This window comes from Trachinotus anak, unplaced genomic scaffold, assembly GCF_046630095.1.
Source record: "Trachinotus anak isolate AG129_WGS33_773 ecotype Australia unplaced genomic scaffold, CSIRO_AGI_Tana_v1 ptg000015l, whole genome shotgun sequence".
NCBI classification, from domain to species: domain Eukaryota; kingdom Metazoa; phylum Chordata; class Actinopteri; order Carangiformes; family Carangidae; genus Trachinotus; species Trachinotus anak.
In genome coordinates, this window is record NW_027273866.1 from 16,597,971 (window position 1) to 16,612,147 (window position 14,177).

The 14,177-nt window shown below is 36.4% G+C and overlaps 1 protein-coding gene across 2 annotated transcripts in view; it reads right to left on the reverse strand.

Annotated features, from left to right (window-relative positions):
* Positions 1 to 11,679: 11,679 nt before the first annotated feature.
* Positions 11,680 to 14,177, reverse strand: part of prkd1 (protein kinase D1) — a 39,087-nt gene continuing 36,589 nt past the window's right edge. For both annotated transcript variants that reach the window (XM_071498507.1, XM_071498508.1), the window contains 2 exons: positions 14,037 to 14,122; positions 11,680 to 13,142 (listed from right to left, as the gene is read on the reverse strand). In XM_071498507.1, the coding sequence (XP_071354608.1) occupies positions 12,912 to 13,142; positions 14,037 to 14,122 (317 nt within the window). In that variant the 3' untranslated portion in view covers positions 11,680 to 12,911. The remainder of the gene's footprint in view (positions 13,143 to 14,036; positions 14,123 to 14,177) is intronic.

A 14,177-nucleotide genomic window follows, 5' to 3' on the forward strand; every position in this document is an offset into this window, starting at 1 on the left:
GATTCACATGCAGACTCTTGTCTGTGGTTCAGGCAATAAAAGCACTTTGCTAAAGATTAATAAACATAAACATTATGTCTGAGCACACTGCAGATTTCCCGCATGAACCAGACCGTGATGCTCCCTAAAGAGGTTTAATAAGAGCGGTTAGCCTGTGAGCAGATATTTTTAGACGGGATATTGTGGCAGAAAGCAGAAGAAATGTTCGTGAAGATTTTACTGATACTTTTATGCATCGTGTAATTATGTTTCCTTCAAAACGTATTTACTGTTGCAAATTACACAAGTAATTTCTAGGAGACAGAGTTGGAGCGAGTTAAAGTTGCTGTTGAAGCTATGCAGCTATTATTGTGTCACGTTTCATCACCTTGTTTTGTACAATATTACACCAGCAGACCACAACTGCAGCATCACACTCAGAGACTGTTTACAGTTGCTGATCAATATTTGTTTATTAGCAGGGGACAGGGACCAGGAGATCACGTGTGTTTCTCTGAATGGATGCTGATGCGACCAGACTCAGAGGCTGGTGCTGTTGTTGCACGGGTGCTGAGGATGGGAATGTCCCCTGTGTTTATAATTTGCTTGTTTTTGTTTGTTTACTAGCAGAGTTGGTCATGTGACCATTAAAAACACTGTGCATCAACGATATAACACTACTGTATATCCAAGGCTGAATTACAGGCAATGTGGGGAACCTCCGCAGACCCCAAGGGGTCCTGGAAGTCCCAGGTTCACTGCTTGTTAATTAGTTTTTGTCATTTGATTAATTGCAAATGCGTTGGGGAATTTGTACCTCCTAAGTAAAATATTAACAAAGGGGGGTCCTGCATTATTCACTAATCATGTGGTCAATGTTAAACTCTTTAACGAGCTTTGTTGTTTTAGTTTTTATTGCTCTTTGATTGTGCAACTTCCTAATAAAGTTGTGTTTGATCAAATTATCATGAACCAATACTCATTAACTATTATTTCAGCATAGCACTGGTTTGTTAGGAACCAACATTTTTTTAAAAAAAGCCTAAGTAATTTCTTAAACAGCTGCTCACTTTAGTTTCTATCAAACAGGAGGGAATAGTGCATTTGTTTGGGACTATTTTCAGCAGCGGATGAATCCACATTTGGTGGTCTAGTGAGCATTTGTTGTGGCAGGTAGGTGTGTGTGGGACTGAGTCAGAATAAACTACAGAATGTGTGTTCATGGCGATGAACGTGTCACCCGGTGCAACAGGGTGGCTCATGGATGTGCTTTAAGAGTTTTTGGAAACAATGGAGCTCTTCGGCTGAGAGGAAGAAGACAGATCAGCCTCTGACACACACACAATACTTGTTGGTAGCAGACACGCTGCTGGTTTGGGTCGACACATGGGGTTTGTTGAGAGGAAGAAAGAAACACACTTACTGTAATGTACTGTAGGTTAATATCAGTTTTTGGACTGTTTTGGTAAAACTGTACCAGAAATTACAATAAAACCCTTAAAATTTTTAAAATGTACACTATATGTATAAATGGTAAAAAACAAAAACAAAGAGTGAGAAATGAATCAATACAGCGATAACGGTAAGAAAGAGAGAAAGGGAGTGAAAAGACGGAGAGAGAGAGTAATGAAGCGAGAAAACGAGAGGGAGCGAGAGACATATGGTGGCTGGTGGTTTGCAGACTTTTATGCCTTGCGGCGTCAAGCTTACAGCTCGCCTCGGCACTCTGAATAACACAGGAACACAACATGTAAAAATAGAAATAAAAGGTAGAGACAATAGAATCAGGCAAGCAGTGAAAAGTAAAAGCAGCAGCAGCAAAAAACCACACAGGGAGTGATGGATATGAATACAGATCTGTGTGAAACGTACGTACAGGTTTGTGTGTGCAGACTGTAATGTCAGCTCTGAATACAATGGAAGAGGGAATGATATAAATATAATGATCCGTCGACTGAATAATAAAAGGAGGAGTAGGAATTAAATCAGGAATTAAAAATAAATTAAAAAAAACTACCAGGCAAATTAAAAACTATAGAGATGAATGCATGGAGATTAATGGTATCTTAGCTAATGTTTACATGTTTAAATACACTAACAAATATAATCTCTGAATAAATTACAGATGAAATGAGATTAACAAAATATCACAGCAGGAAAAAAGGGATTTTGAAAAGCTCAAACTGAAGCAGTCAACAAAGAAAAAAGAACAAAGCACAGACTCACTTTGCTGAAGGTGCTTGGATGTATATTTATTTACAAATGTAAGTATTTGCAATTTTCTAACAAATTATCTTTTTTCACATGGGTGTCCAATTTTTCCAATGGCCAATTTAAGTAAAATGTGTATAAAAACAAAAAGGAGAAAAAAAATGACAAGAAAACACTATAAAATAAAATCTTTAAATAATAATAAATATTTTTGTTTCATATATTCATTAATCTGAAATTTAAGGATGAATCTTTTGAATTCTTTATCTCATGTTTAAATGTGTCCTCAGACACAAGTGTGCACAGTAAATGGCAATGAGAGCAGGAAATAAAGAATAAAAAAGAAACCATCTATAAAATAACACTGAAGAGAAACATAGTACATTTTTCAAGTAAATTATAATAAAAGGAATAAATGTGACGTGGACTGGTCTCCAGAATTAACAATAAGATTATTATCCATTTATTTTTTAATTAAAGAAAATGAAGAGAAATAATCATCATGAATGAGGTAAAAAATATATATTAACATGAAATCAAAAGCTGATGCAGCAGCAGTCAACTCTCACACAGGAAATAAAGAAATAATAAAAATTATATTATATTTTGTTTATTGGTGTATTTAAATGAAACCATTGGAAATGGTCCCCCTGCTCTTTGTCTTCCTTTTTGGATTTATTCTTTATTGGGGATTCTTAGAAAAATCTGCTTGCTGACTATTGCTGGCATATCATGAAATGATTACTTTTCAAATCACCCATGACATTAAACACTACAAATGATGAATCTGTGTATTCCTTTTTAAATCTGTTTGATATTATTTTCTTCTTAAACTTTTGAAGATATACCTATTTTTCTAATCTCCTTATTAAAGCTGCGTAGATGTTTGTGCTCCAACCTGAAGGTTCTCATGAATGCAGCTTGAATTCCCTGTTGTGAATTCATTGTACATGCTATAGAATAATTGATGAGGTGTTATATGTAGGTTTCTTTATGGTTTGGTAGCTGCCTCAGCAGGCGGACGCTTAACGAGAGTCTCAACACAAAGAATGTGGGGGTTTTTTTCGTCAGCCGAACAGCCTGAAGCTTCTTTCTGCTCAACTGAACGAAAAGAGACGCAAGCAGGATTGGAGCAGTGGGTGAATTTTTTAAATAAAATTGTAAATAAAAAAACTCAAATGAAAAAAAAAAAGTAAAATGAGGTTATTCACGATATAATTTATCCATAAAAGCATTTTATTGTATAACCTTGAATACTCTCAATCCTCCTAAGGATTATAATAAGGACTGCATGTTTCTTAAAGTTAGCTGTGAAATTACACTTTCTGTCTAAATGTCAGTCTAAATTCTGTTTCATAGAAAAATCTATATCAATGAATAAATGTGAGGATACATACAGATGCTTTGATTTATTTATTATTCTTATAGTCATTAATAGTAGTGAAATAAAAACATACATAGTCTAAATTAAAATTGAAAACACCCAACATGTGTAATTTTTGGAAGAATAAATTTAAAATTTACAAACTAAACAAATAAATAAACAAATATAACAGATATGTGTTATTATTTACTAACTTGCTATTTATTTTGTATTTTATTTTGTTATTTATTATGTTAAAAAGTACAACAATTATTAATTTTAACAAAATTCTCAGCGTCTTGCATTTATTTAATTGTTTTTATTATTATGGTTATAATTAGAAATGATGCCTTTGTCAATAAAATCAAAATGATTTGCTTTATTATTTGAAACATGCTGGCATACATTTCAGTTATTATTATTTACATATATATATATATATATATATATATATATATATGTTTATGTATATATATATATATATATATATATACATAAACAAGAATATTGTAGGAAAAACAATATCAGCATTCGTCATAACTAAATGTATTATTTGTATTATTTATTTACCGACTCTGAGAGTAATCATCTGGCTCACATTTACTAAAATGAACAATTGTTCAAACATATCATTATCATTACTATTATTATCATTATTAACAACAACAACAACAATAATAATAACATGAAGATATTATGATTGATATTACTACTTTTTTAAGATGAAGTTACCACGTATGATAAAAAATAATAAAATAATAATAAAAACAAAAATAGTAATTAGTACAATAATTAGATATAGATTCAGTGTAATTGTAATTGTATGTACAGCTCAGGGTGATTTTTGTGGTTTATGTTTATCATTTTCCACACTATGTATCAACATTTCTATAATTTAAATGATATATATTGCCCACATAATATATGATAATCAAAAACAATGATGCAAAGTTATTTTTCTAAATGTAAACAAACTGATAAACAACAGCTCACAGATTCAAACTGAACTGACACCAAATAAATTAACTTTATTTTGTTCAACAAATAATAAAAAAACAAGGATTTTTATTTCTGCATCAGCTTTCAAATGATATGATTTTTATAGTTATTGTGATGTTGTTATTATTTTACTGTAGATGTGAAGACAAAACGGATTCAGTTCAATTTCCCTGCATCTGCTTTGATTCAACAACTCATTTACACACATGACAGGCTTCACTGTGTGTGTGTGTGTGTGTTTTCATCCCTGTGCTACACTGGTGTGAAAACATGAAGCTCTGGTATCGACGTGTGTTTTGCAGCAGAAGAAGAAACGGAACAGAGGAAACTGCTGTTTGCGTTTCACTCTTTAGTTAAAATTCCTGTTTCTGTTTCACACCCGACTCTTCTGCTTCGACCCTTTGTCACTTTCATGTTTCATATTTCTGATGCTGATGTGAAATCAGGAGGATTTCATCCTCCACTGATCCTCATCTTTCTTTAGTCGCTCAGTGAGCCTCTACAATAATTCTGTTTTTTGTCTTAAACCCGCCTCTCGCTCTCGCTCTCCTCCTCTCTCTCTGTCTCTCTGTTTTTTTAATTGGCATATAGGGAGGCTTGTTTGTTTTTGTTGTCTGCTGTTTCTTAAATGTGTGTGTTCGTGTTCATGTGGCCCCCGGTGTCCCAACAAGCACCGCGGTAGGTGTTGGGAGGCGCTTTCGGCGGCAACAAACACACACAATAAAAACAACATGGGAAACACACACACATGCACACACATACACAAAGAAGTACACAACACAAAATAGATGACAAAGACAGAAATACACAGACGGGGACAGAAACACACAAAGACGACAAACATGCAGAGACTCATACCATGGGGAATCACACACAAATACACACAGACACACAACAACTGAGAGACAAACCCTGTTAGAAAATATAAAAAAGAAACACAAAAAAGACACACATCCCCACAGAAAGCACACACACAAGCAAAATGACACACAAATCACACACACACAAACACACACATATACACTAAAACAGTGTAAGTGAGCGTGAGGCGCACACACACACACACACACACACACTCAGATGGAACCAGTTGCCGCTCATGGGGCGCCATCTTGTGGCGACTGGGCCCATCAGAGAGGACACACACACCTGCAGACGCAGTTTGTGTTGCTGTTTCTGTTGCGTCGTGAACACAGTGACTCTTTCATGTCTGTGTGATGTCATATAAAAACTATCAGTGTGTTTAATGTGAGCAGGCGGGTCAGAGTGGACCAGGCGGTGATGACACTCGAACATGTCACAGCAAATGTTTTCACATCAGTGAAACGCACTGATCCTGTCACTGTGGTAAATATGATCCTTCACTGTCACCGTTACTTTGTGCTTTCTTTGTGTGATGTTCTGTGTGAGTCTGTCTGGTGGACATCAGCTTCATGTTTGACATATTTTTGTGTGTTTTATGTCACAATTAACGAGAATGAAATCAAAACTGCCAACAATGAAACAACTGCACAGTTTGTTTTGAATATATAGTCGTAGGCGAGTAGACAATGTTATGCATATGTAGTATTATAAGTAGTAGTACTGGTGCTAGTAGTACTGCAGTTAGTAGTTTTAATTGCAGCAGTGGTGGTAATAGCAATTACACTATTGGTGTCTTAGTACTTGCAGTAGTTGGAGTAGCAGCAGTATTAGATGTACTACCAGAAGGAGTTTACAGTCCTCTGATGTGACCTTCTGATTTACTACTCCTCCACCAGGAACAGCAGCAAGCTGTAGTAGTAGTACAACAGTAGTTCTACTTGCAGCAGTGGTATTGGTAGTACTCTTAGAGTAGTAATGCTGGGTTTAGTAGTTCTTGCAGCAGAAACATTAGTAGTACTTACAGCTGCAGTACTGTACTAAAAACAGGAGTCCTGGAGGAAGTAACCATGTAGTACTTAGAGTGTTCTTCTAATACTCTAAGTATAGCAGTAGTGGTAATAGTATAGTTTCAGCAGTAGTGTGGGTACAACTGTAGTAATGTGTGTGGGGGGTTCTGATGATCAGGTGTTGATAACAGAGCTGGAGTCAGGATGTGATTAGCCTAGCTTAGCTTTAAGTGAAGTGTAGCAGTAGTGCAGGAGTTCAGACCAGATCTGCTTCCTTAAGCTGCTAAAACACATGAAAGGTTCAGAAACATGTTGGTTTCAAGTATTTATTCAAAGTAAACACGTCCCATCTGCAACATTTAACCAAGACCAGTCTTACCTGGTGCCTTCACAGACAGCTTCAGTTCGAGGATTTAACATTTTTATATGAATTAGAAAAGTTATAAAAACAATATGATCCTCTTGAAAATGAATTGTGTATAAAACCTGGAGGGTTGCATTGCTGGATGTGGATTAGAGCTGTCGCTATGTGTTTGATGTTGCAGCTACAGTTTGTTTAGGGGGAAAACATTTAATTTTCAATCTAAAATATATGTTTAAAGTATCAACTTCAGCAGGGTGGGACCTTGTACTTGATTGAGGGGTCGTTCAGAAATACTTCACCACCCTCCACACAACACAGTTCAACAGCAAAGCTTGGAATCAGATTAACTAATTCTGATTTGCTCAAACTTATTTTATTTATTAATTTGTTGTTTTTTGATTTTTTTTTTGTTTTGTTTTTTTAGAAAAATGGACAACCATAACATTAATAATCTTTTTTTCTTTGTTTTTCTGACCACATGGTACCAAGTGTTTCCCTCTGATCATTCAAACAATATAATATAACAATAATTACACTGTAAAAAACAAAACCATCAGGCGGCTCATTATTACTGTTCCATCACTGTTCCATCAATCAACTGTTAACACACATGAGCTCAGAAAATGCCACTGAACGCACCTTTGTGTTGTTTTTAAAATATCTTTATTTAAACATGATCCAGAGAAAAATACATCTTTGAAGTTCCTGCAGAAAGCAAACACCGTGTGAACACTTCAGGCGGGTTGAGAGCACAGACGCCAGAGGAGAGAAGCCCATTCAGCACACGGACACACACTTCGACATGGAGGCTGACATCTCATCCCCCGCTAACACTGAGCCGAAGCAAACTGCTCCTTTAGTTCTGAGCCTGCGACCTTTTATATACTGGAGGGTCCTGTAACCTCACATTTAAAAACCCCTCCATCCTCTGCTGCTGGATATCAAGCATCCAAAACCAAAAGCAACATTCTTATCGAGCTGGAGTAAGTAGAGTAAAAGTTTCTTTTCTCAGATTAGTAAAAGTAAAACGAGGCCACAGCTAAAAATATACGTGTTAAAGGGATAGTGAGACATTCTGGGAAACTCACATATGATCTTTCTTGAGAAGAATTCAATGAGAGGATCAATACGCTCCCTTATCTGAGCATTAAATATGAAGCTGCAGCCAGGAGATGCTTCGCTTAGCTTAGTTTAGCCTAGCTTAGCCTAGCTTAGCCTAACTTACTCTTAGGTAATAAGTAGGTGCTGATAATGAGGTCATTAAAAACGATAGAAAACGTGATGGAAATCTGTTTCATGCCTTAATGTGAGGAAGGCTCCAGCCTCCTCATCATCGCTCCACATACAGCTGATGTTTTTAGGTTTCATGATTCATGTGCGTCATGATTCTTTTTTCATTGCACCTTGCTATGTTTTGTTTTTATTGATAACTTTTCCACCTCAGCCAGGTGGAAAAATGTTTTCTTCTTTTTTTGTTGCCTCTCAGGTTTTTTTATGCTCAAACTGAAAATGAGTGACAGAAATGCAGCCACTGGCAGTGAGGTGCATATCTGATTGTGTATTTTGTCAGTCCTTACTAACTACTGAGCTCCAGAGCTCCTGCACTTCCTCTCATCTACACTTTCCTCACAATAGATAACGTGCACACACCACTGCTGGACCTTTTGTACACACAATTATAAAACAAGTATTTAAACAAATGCTTGATAAATCACCTCTTTGCAAAGAAAAAAATGCAAGACAGTGAAGGTTTGTGTTTCTGAGAGGACAGAAGCATCGATCAGCAAGAAAGAGGCACGAAGAAGTCAAGGCCATGAAGGCGTCAGAGGAGCAGCCCTTATTGTTCAGATCCACAGCAGGAATATAACAATACAACAACCCTGATGCACGCTGTCTCTGTCTCTGTGCACACCGGCTCTGAAGGAGGAACGTGGAGAGCAATGACACAAAACACCTTCAACAAGATCACAAGAAAAATAAAATTGGTTCCTTTAACTAAAAAGTGCCTCAGCTCAACTGTGTGAAATATCTGGAGCTAAAAATTGTTGATGTAGTGACGTCTTCTGGGGTTTGTTGGCTTAGCTTCTGTAGCTGAGAAGCTAATGTTAACGTGCTAACTAGCCAGTAACATGCTAGTGCTAGACTGGCACAGTGCCACTGAAATTATTCTAGTTTTGGAATTTGACTTTCAGTTATTTATGCTGACGTGACGGAGCCGTCATTCGAATGCAACAGGTACATTAATATGGACGTGTAATATGTGACATATAAGCCTCTATATCAATGTGATGTTGCCATATATGTCACCTATAAGGAGATTTATTATCATCACATAAATACATCCTCTGAAGATGTAAGTTTATGAAATTTATGAAATACCCACAGTAAAATGTACATATCTTAAAAATATCTATATGATTGATTTTTATATACTTCTTAAATATCTATTAATTTATATACACAATTTAATTACATTTATATGTACATTTATTCGTACATATATGTCATATATGGAAATTGAATATATTTGATTTCCATATGTGTATTTTAAAAACATATATGTAGAAAATATATATGACATCTATTAGAACTATTTCATATATTGACATATATGTCTGGAGCGATACAAATATGTACGTTTATGTATGTGTGCTTATTGTAGACATATGTAAAATACATTTATATCCATCCCAGTCAATATATGTTACTATATACAGCAGAGTCCAAAAGTCTGAGACCACTTTTGCAGAATGGAAAAAAATGTTTAAAATTAATGAGAAATTAATAAGAGAAAGATATATGTATAAGCAAATAGAATTTTTATATGTATGTTATTTTAATAAACTTGCATGTATAAAAATACATGGTTGCAACATGATACACCATGTAAAAATTCATTTAAATTATCTTCATATATCCAGAGGATGTGTGTATATATATGTTTATATATATATATATATATATATATATATATATATATATATATATATATATATGATAGTAATATACCCCCTTATATGTCTAATATATGGCAATATTATTCTTGATTTAGGGACATAAATGTCATATTACATCTGAGTGGGTGGTGCCCTCAGCATTGTGAAGGACCCTCCCCACCCCAGCCACGCCCCCTCACCCCCCCACCATCGTGACCTCTACCAGCCTCTGCAGCAGCTCCGTCCTTCAGGCTGAGGATTCGTTACAGTAGATACTGTACGTCTCGCAAACTTGGAGCAGTGACAGTAAACCTGCTGTTTTAAAGCTTCCAGCGTGATCACGGCCTTCAAGTCATGTCCCATTTACAGCTAGAAGAGACCGTCCAGTGGCTGTGCTGAAACTAACAATCACACCGTGAGCAGGAGACACTACGTAGCATTCAGACCAGCTTCCTGTCCAAGTGAAAACAACACACACACAACACTGTACGTTATTTATTTCAACACAGCAGTTTTCCTCTTTTTTTAAATTTATTTTAGGAACTTTTTTTTCCCCAAGACAAAAAAAAAGACTGTTGAAAATACATCGCCCTCTCAGCTGAACAGGTGGCCATTTTGTTTTTCAAGCACAGTTAGCGACAGTAGCCTCCCTGTGGTCCAGAGAGAGCCTCAAATGACTTGAGTAAAAGCTCAAGGTTGGTTTTTTTTTCAAAAATGAAACCTCTGTAATCCAAAAACCTCCAAACATCTGTACTTGTTGGATAACTGTGGATGCAGCGTTATGAAAAACCAAATGAGAAAAATACTAACAAACGAAAATAATTATCTCTTGTAATTTTTGGGTTTTTATCGGCATTGACTTTTGAGCAATTTTCATTCCAAAATGCTACATATCCATATCCAGAAAGCGCAGCTATCTGAGTCATCATCATGGTGAATCATTTTTCATGAATTACTGAACAACGTCATTATTTTGGATATTTCCTTTTGGAATGAAACCCTGACTCCAGACCTGTCACTGCTCCTCCACAAAGGAAAACAGCAGGAACTTGTATTGTGAATGTCAGTACAGCTTAAATTTCATAAAACAGAAGGCTTTTAAATAATTATACACTACACGCAAAAAATACTTCTCGTCAGGGAGAATACTACGTTACAGCTCTAAACCAGTTAGCAGAAGACACTAAACCAGTTTAGAGCTGTAACTATTGATTAATATATTAATTATTATATGGATTAAGAATTTTAATTCTCCTACAGTTGTAGTTTGACCTTTAGTTTCTTAAGATGTGGTCTGTCGAGTGTAGAAACGGCTCATCTTAAAACACTTTGTTTTGATAGTGATCTGGCTCCTTTTTCATGATTTAGCTGAATCTGGATAAGAGCTGTGGCTGGTTTTCAGAACGTTACCATGAACATCAGCACAAAGTCACATGAAGAAAAGTGATGACGACATTTGAGGCACAAACTGGGAAGTTTTGTGTTTTCCACATTTAAATGAAATGATGTCATGGTGTCTTTGATTTTCTGATTGTCTCAAAGAGGAACTGCAGCTTTTAGCCTTTCTGATAAATAACTCAAAGCTGAACGTATGGAAACGCATTGCAATAATGAAAAAATTAATACATTTTTCATTTTCATCATGATTGTGCATTTTCATAATTAGAAAATATGAATACATAAAAGATCCGTACCTAGAAGTTCTGGATCCTTGTTTTGTAATTACAAGGTACAGGGATTTTGTAATTACGTTTTATTGATTTATTGGGGATAATACATATAAACACTGGTACAAAGGAAAAAGAAATTGTGAATGATCTCATAACTACAAAATATGGATGTTGCAATTATTTTATTGATAAATGTATCATTTTATAATTACGACTCATAATTACAAGATCTGTATCTTATTATCACAATATCTCCTAATTATGAGATCCTTGTTTGTAATTACAAGATTTGTAACAACCAACAAAAGTAGATGAAATTGTTATGAGATTCTTACCTGTTAATTATGAAACTAGAACTTCGTAAGTGTGAGATAAAATAATTAAGAAATTCTTTTTTCATAACAACATTTCTAATTAGCAAACAGGATCTCAATCCTTACTTTGTGCTAACAAAACAAGGACCTTGTAAATATGAGATAAAATAATTCAAAGATCCAAAGATTGTAATACAAGATCTTGTTATTACAAAACAAAGATCTCATATTTACAATAGAATGATGAAGAGATGGATTAAAATTATCATTAAAATTACAAGATTCTTACCTCGTAATATGAATTAATACAGTAATTAAGAGGTCTTTATCTTGCAATATAAATAAATCAAATAATTATAATATCTTTACCTCATTATTACAAAACCAGTATTTCCTAATTACACAATAAAAGCTTGTAAAACACGGCTCTTGTAATTATGAGAAATAATTACCAAATTCTTACATTAGAATTACAAAACAGTGACCTCGTAATATCACGATAAAATAATTATGAGATCCTTACATTGGGATTTCACAAATGCGAGATAGAAATCTTGTAAAGCTTCTAGCTCAAGCTAAGCTGAAGCAGAGAGACTTTTACACAGAGGGAGATACGGACACTGACATCATAATTATCAGATAAAGCTTTAGTTTTTTCTTTTGTGAATGCAATGTAACCTGACGCGTCACGCAGATCGGACAGGGCAGGTGATTGGATGAACCATCTGTCTATCGCAGGATGACCAGCCAATCACATTCTGCCTCCTTCCCATGTTTTTCCACTACCACTGGAGGCAGCGTTGTTCATTTAAAACCTCCTCAGTGTCGTTCTCTGCTCTCCGGTCCTGAGATGACGGATGCTACAGTAGCACCTACGCTAACCTCTCTAGGAGCCGCCGTTGTTGTTAACGAGCACTCGCTTCTCGCTGTCGTCACACCTATGACACGCCCATAGCTGCAAGTAGCTCCTCCCTCATCGGACGCCAGTTAGTCTGTTGGATTCTCACTTCCAACTGCCTCACATGGTTAAATGCAATGCGCTTCCATAGAAGATGAGTTTACAGCTTAAGTTACCTAATATTCAAGATATAGATTTTTTTTTTTCAATAAGCAAAACAACTTGTTTTGATTTTGTGCTTTTGTTCATTTCGTTTCTGTTTCTTGTCTCATTTCAGAACAAAACTCTTCTCATGTGGCCACGTCATCAGAGCTCACTGACCCTCTCACTGAGGGTCTCCAGTTCCTCCTCTCTCTCCTGGTAACGCTCCACCCCCTGTCCACCGTCACCGCGGGGACCGTTGCCGAGGTGGGGGGGGTAGTCGAGGCCGCTGAGCTGGGCGTGGTGATGCCAGCGCAGGTCGTCGCTCTCGTGGGTGATGTAGCGCTCGTTCATGCGGGACTCCAGGTTCCTCAGGTCCAGCCACATCTGGTAGTCCTGGTGGAGAAAACAAACACACCCTCTGATTTGTTTAAAAAAAAATTAGAATTAGGATTTCAGAATCATCGTCAGTGTTTTCATCCGCTCAGTTTTAGTTTGAAGAAGTTTAGTTTAGTTTTCCTTTAGATTTATTTGAACGAGCCAGCTGGTCCGTCCATCGGCCCACAAGAAGGTACAACATGCAGCCCCCTCCATCCTCCATCCACGTCTTTTGTCTATTAGAGGCCAAACAAACATGCAACTTATACTCATGGTCCCCAGAGGATGAACTGTTATAATGTAGGTAACACCCTAACCTCCCCTGCAGCGCCACCATCAGGATGGAGGAGGAGATCCAGTCAGCACCATCACACCTGTAGAAACTGTTGCTGTCTAATTGTTAATTAATTTTCTGGGTCCATGTCATAGCAATTAATTCATTATATTACATGAAATTGTTGTTATAGACAGTCACTGACAAAAATGTGATAAACTGGAGCACTTAAAGGACCAGTGTGTAGGATTTAGTGGCAACCTCTCTCCTTCCAAGTGTGCATGAGAACCTACGGTGGCCTTCAGGGAACGTAAAAACGCAAAAGCCACTCTCAAGAGCCAGTGTTGGTTTGTCTGTTCTGGGCCTCCGTAGAAACATGGAAGTGGAGCAGCTTCCTTTGAGGAAGTGCGGGGCCCATTCTGAGCAACCCTCACCTCCCCTTCCCTCTCACATCTTCTCTAGTCTTTAATCCAACATATTATTAACTTAGTGGCATTAAAGATAGTTTGCTCAGTTTAGCTTCAGTCTTCAGTCCAGGCGTCACGTTATTCCCATGTTAGTCTCTCTCTGTTTTATTTTTATTATCGTTCTATTTCAAAATGAAAAAGAATAAATGTTTGACCTTATTAGGGTCTTACCTGTAACCAGGGGTGACTGAGGGTCTTGTCAACACTGTATCTCTTCCTCATCTTCACTTGCAGCAGGTTGTTGATCAGGTCAATCGCTGCAAGGAGGGCAAGGAAGAAGAAGAAAGAAGGAAACAAGGAATCAAGAAAAAA